Here is a 5,182-nt window from a genome sequence, read left to right as displayed (position 1 = left end):
CACGTGATTTCCTTCCTGAGAGGGTGGCTGTTCAGCAAATCAGCAAATCAGCACAGCTGGGAAAAAAACATTTTTCAATCCTGATACCTTAGTCCAACTGGGACAGAACCAATCCAAGCCAGTTTCACATCTGAGCACCTGTCATTTATGTTTTTGTCTTTCATTGTGTCTTTAATCGCAGATAAAACTTGATTTATTGTCTTAATAGAAATCAGAAAAACAGAAGAACACATTCTGGCCGGGTAACAGAAAAGTGTCAGCTAAAGAGGATTAGGATCCTGGGGGTGAGGAACTGATATATCTGTAGATAAACAACTATCTGGGACTTCGGAGGAAAAGAATAAATACCTGTCTAGTGATAAGAATGTTGCCTGGGTTTAAAAAAAAAAAGGGCAGAAGTGAAACTGTTAAGAATCTGCAAACTGAATCACCTAAAAAAGGCGAAGAAATGTTTCCAATACAAACCTGTCCACTAAGAAATGTTTCACGTTTAAAATTTACGCTTTCAGAATTTGTTTTCATCAGAAGAACAAATGCATTTGAAAGTTTGAGATAAATATCAAAACACCAGAAGAAGAGCAGAAAAATCTCGAATAATTGCACACAAAGCAATTCTGAAAACAGTAAATGCTGCATCTTTCTTGCTAAAAAGAGGCAAATTTCATTGTAAAGTGTTCCTGGTCCTTCAGCTTTTTATTTTTTTAAACCACAATACTCAAGGTTGTTTTTTTTTTTTTACTGGAATCTAATCTGATAGACCAACACAAAGTGTAACATAATAATAAAAAACATGGGCTTTTCAAAGTGTTTTTATAAATAAAGATCTGAAAATTTCATTCGCATTCAGGCTGCTATATTAATTAGAGAAGAGGCCAAGAGGCACATGGTTACTCTGGATGAGCTACAGCTCAGTTGGAATAATCTTAAACTGGATCGATAATGGTTCTGTCAAAAAATCAGGTCCATATATTAAAAAAAAATACAAAAAGAAACAGTTTATGTGAAGAAAGACATAAGAAAAACCAGTTTTTCAAAGAAAAGCTGGTCTGAGTTGGTGAGAGTTAATGATTCAAGAACATCCTGGAAGGGAACCTGTTAGAGAATGCAAACAGTAGCTGTAAGAAGGTTTCACCTCTGCTGAAATAAGAGGAAGCCATCATGTGCTGAAGTCGGGTATGAGCTGCCGCCTTCACACGTAATCCTGAGTTATGGGTCTTTCAAGGCAAAGTGTGATACTCTGCAAAGTGACACTACTAATTTATAAGCAATCGCCTGATAACCTGTTAAACAACTCTTCCAAAACAATAGATTCCAATGACCCAAGGGAAGAGTGGGTGCTTGATTTGCATCTCACACCGAATGATCCTAGAAGGATGCTTCTCCATGTGGTTTAAACAGGATCTCCTAAACTCCAGGTTACTGCAAGCAGTCAGAACCGATGGAAACAAACCAAATTCTTCTTGTTTTCAATATAAGCCTGTTGTTGTTGCCATGACCTGGATGGCTGAGAAAAATGACATTTTCAACTCTTTCACCTGTTGTTGAAGTTCAAACCTATGCCACAGTTTTAAAACCGATTTTATACAAACCCCCCAAAAAACTGTACTATATTACTGTGTTCTTACTGCACTGGAAAAGCAATCTAGAAATAAGAAAAAAATTCTTAAATTAAGAATATTTACCCCTAATTCGAGTACGTAAATGAGGTAGTTTGCCAATGGAATGAGTATTTTTACTCTTAAAATAAGATAATTTGATAATATGCACTTGAAGTAAGACGATGCAATTGTGTTTTCTTATTTTAAATCTAAATATTCTTGTTCTTTTGGCAAAATGTCTCTTTTACCTCCTTAATCCAAGAACAAATGCACTTATTTTAAGAAAAAAATGACTTATCTAGATTTCGATTTTTTTCCAGTGTGGCAACAATGTTATCCTTTATGTTGGTCAATCATATAAGAACCCAGGAAAATTGATTGAGGAATATGGCGTGAAAAGTAGAAGTATGTATTAAAGAATATTAATAGTGCACAATTTACTCCTACTTCTCTGCTGGACCAATGAGAGAACATATTTTACAGAGATTTCTTTACGTTTCTTAGCCAAATAACACTAAACTAAATAAAAAAAACGTATTAAAGATACTCCAAATGACAGAATATTCTTCCAGGTTCAGAAGCTCTTGTTATGAAAATGCCCTATGAAGAGTGTTTCTCAAGTCAGTTTCAATTCAGCATTTTTTTTACTGCAAATATTTCGACTTGTATCCTTTTTTGAATTTTTTTAAACTTTTGAGTAAAAGAGTTTAAGCAAGTTGTGGACAGATCTGCGATGTGTGGAAAGATGAGCCCATCCCTCTCCAAAGGTATCATCTTCTTTTCAGCATGTCTATGGCTTGCATAATCATCACAAAGAAAATAAATCAAAGGGAAAACCAATCTTTTTCTTTATAGCTGATTATTTATCCTCTAAACTATGAGACTTCTCCCATAAGGAGCCTCTCTTCCTATGCAGCTGTTCCTAAACTAAGCACAGTTCAGCACATAAACTCTAAAAAGAAATCCGTATTTTCACGATTTTCTGTATGAACAAGAAACAGTTTAAAAAGTCAATACGGTTGGTTGAGCTGTGGCCAATCTTAATGCTATTCTGAAAATAACCACAGACTGGATATCAGGCTCTTGAAGTTTAGAAAATAATAGATTTCCACCTCTTTTGTTTCTCAGCACCTCTATTTCTGCAGTTCAAATGGTGAAAACAGAGTTTATAAGAGGAGCCATTTCTGGCTGGAAACCAACATTTTCTATCCATCAGCAGCTTACAGTATAAAGATCATTTGAATAAAAAAAGAGTAGTCAGAAAATGTAGTTGGTAACTAAGAGCAACTATAGCGTTTTCTCTGAGACGGTCAGAGAAAACGACCGAGCTGCTTGAGGCTCAATGAGCAGCAGCTGTTCTAAAAGCATTTACCTCTGATTGTTTGCAACCATTAGAAAACTGGTTACTCAGCTAATGGCTTATTAACTCTGCAACTGTAGGGAGGATTAGATTAGATTATAACTTAGATTATAACTCATTTCTGATCATTTAAATGTGATTAAAAAATCTTTAGGGGTCACATACTTCGTTACAGATTACAATTAAGTTGCCTTATTTCTGACATCCTATTAACATGCAACATTTCCCTTAAATAAATAACAACTCCAACCCCCATGCCTGATTGACCTGTTCACCCTCTAAATTGGCCAAAGAGTAGTTAAATGTTAGGAAACTGGAATCAGCAATGTCATCTGAAGGCCACATAGAGGTTATTTATCGAGGACTTGCAGAGATTAGCAGTTTCCTGGTAATTTTACTATCTAGAAATGTTTTTTTTCCTACAAAAGCAGCTTTGAAGGCAGGGCAGGGAACAAGGCTGACAAAGGTTTTGATATTTTTTTGTAAAAGACTCAGAATGTTATACTACAAACTTCAGATCTATATTTACTGTTGAAGTCATCCTTCAAGTCTCAGAGTTTGTCGGGGAGTCTGTAGGTCTGAAGTGTCTGTCAGCAGTTCCTGCTCTAAAGAGAAGACTCGTTTCACCCCATCTCTTTTCATTCAGAGGCCAAACAGTATGAGGTCAGATGGTTGCTCAAGCCTACTGAGGTCACCGGTAGCAGTGACAGATGAGTCCACAGTTCAGAAGACGAGGGTTGAGTTCAGACCCGGGTGTGGCGACATTTGTGGGAGGAGCCAGAGCCAGCCGCCCCGGACGGCGACGAAGGGTCCTCGTCGCTCGACTCGTTCTGCTCTTCTTTGTGAAGGCCGAGGCTGATGTGGCTCTGCAGAGCGGCCGGGGTTAGCCACTCTTTGGGCAGGCAGCTCTGCAGAAAGGGGATGCAGGAGCTGAAATATGCCAGTCTGTTGACCCAGCGAGGGATTTCTCTTCCACAGAGCAACTGAAAAAGGGAACATAAGTTAAAGCGAATTTATATCCCAGTCCTTTTTCTAAAGGATTAGTTCTTTCTTTATTTTTTATTTTTTTGGTCATACCTACATGTTTAAGAATATTCAACACATTTTGAAATAAGAAAAAAACAGAAGAAAGCCTTAACGCATCTTCTTATGTTATAGACAGACACAAAGTAGCACATCATTCTGTGGAAGGAGTTTAGTGATGAATACTTTTACTTTGCATAAAATATCACCCTGTCAATTCTGACCAGTTTGGCTCTATTCCCTCAGAATGATGCATTACCACCATGTTTCATCAGTCCGATGGTTTTTTAATGCTAACTACACCTATGTTAACCCAGGGCTGCGCTAAACAATTAGACTATTGTGTTTCCATGGTGATAGGATGAGGCTCGATACAGCATGGACTCCACACAATCACAAAAAGAATTATGTGATTTTATTATATGAAAAATACTAATTAACTTTTTAGATCATTTTAATTCAAAACCATTAAATAAACCTTGCATAATGTATACTAATTTATATAATTAAGCATATTTAGTCAAAATACTTAATCGTCAGGTTCATGTTATTAATAAAGTCTACTTACTCAAAATAAATATGAATTACTGTATTTATTTCCAATAAATAACGTTTATTGTTTCAATTGCATGAAGATAATGCTTATAATTATGCAATTCAAACAATAAACTTTATATATTAGAAATAAATACACTAATTAATATTGATTTTGAGTAAGTAGACTTTATTCATTCTAAATAAATAAACCTGTCTTAAAAAATATGCTATATTAAACTAATGAAAATACATCATGTAAGGTTTATTTAAAAGTTTTGTGTTAAAATTGTCAGAAAAGAAAGTAAACATGAATTTGTTGTGAAATAAAATGACATAAATATTAAAAATTGGGTAAAATATTTTTGTAAATGCAGCTAACAGGTTTTGATGAGGTCACCACACTAAAAGAAAAATACTGCTGAATTATATTGGTAAAATTAAACATGGGTTTCTCGCATTTAGATTATGTTTCGGTTTTAGAACAGAGGTACATTTCTCCAGTGTGAGATCAATAAAGTTAAATTATTATTAATGACAACATATTTACTAATGGTGTATGATTGTTAATATTCCATATAAAAAAAATTGTGATCATTCAACCCAGTCTCATGGGAAAATGTACCCCCACTACGTTGGTCCACACTGCAAAACGTAGTGGAGGTAC

General features: G+C 35.3%; 1 protein-coding gene across 1 annotated transcript in view; it reads right to left on the bottom strand.

The window, feature by feature from the left end:
• Positions 1-2,205: 2,205 nt before the first annotated feature.
• The window catches only part of LOC107091417 (desumoylating isopeptidase 2-like), a 20,736-nt gene continuing 17,759 nt past the window's right edge, over positions 2,206-5,182 (bottom strand). The window contains exon 6 of the mRNA XM_015385338.1: positions 2,206-3,941. Coding sequence (XP_015240824.1) covers positions 3,702-3,941 — 240 coding nt within the window. The 3' untranslated portion in view covers positions 2,206-3,701. The remainder of the gene's footprint in view (positions 3,942-5,182) is intronic.

This window comes from Cyprinodon variegatus, unplaced genomic scaffold (assembly GCF_000732505.1).
Source record: "Cyprinodon variegatus isolate N-32 unplaced genomic scaffold, C_variegatus-1.0 Scaffold336, whole genome shotgun sequence".
In the NCBI taxonomy this organism is placed as follows: domain Eukaryota; kingdom Metazoa; phylum Chordata; class Actinopteri; order Cyprinodontiformes; family Cyprinodontidae; genus Cyprinodon; species Cyprinodon variegatus.
This window is presented reverse-complemented; position numbering and strand designations above follow the sequence as displayed.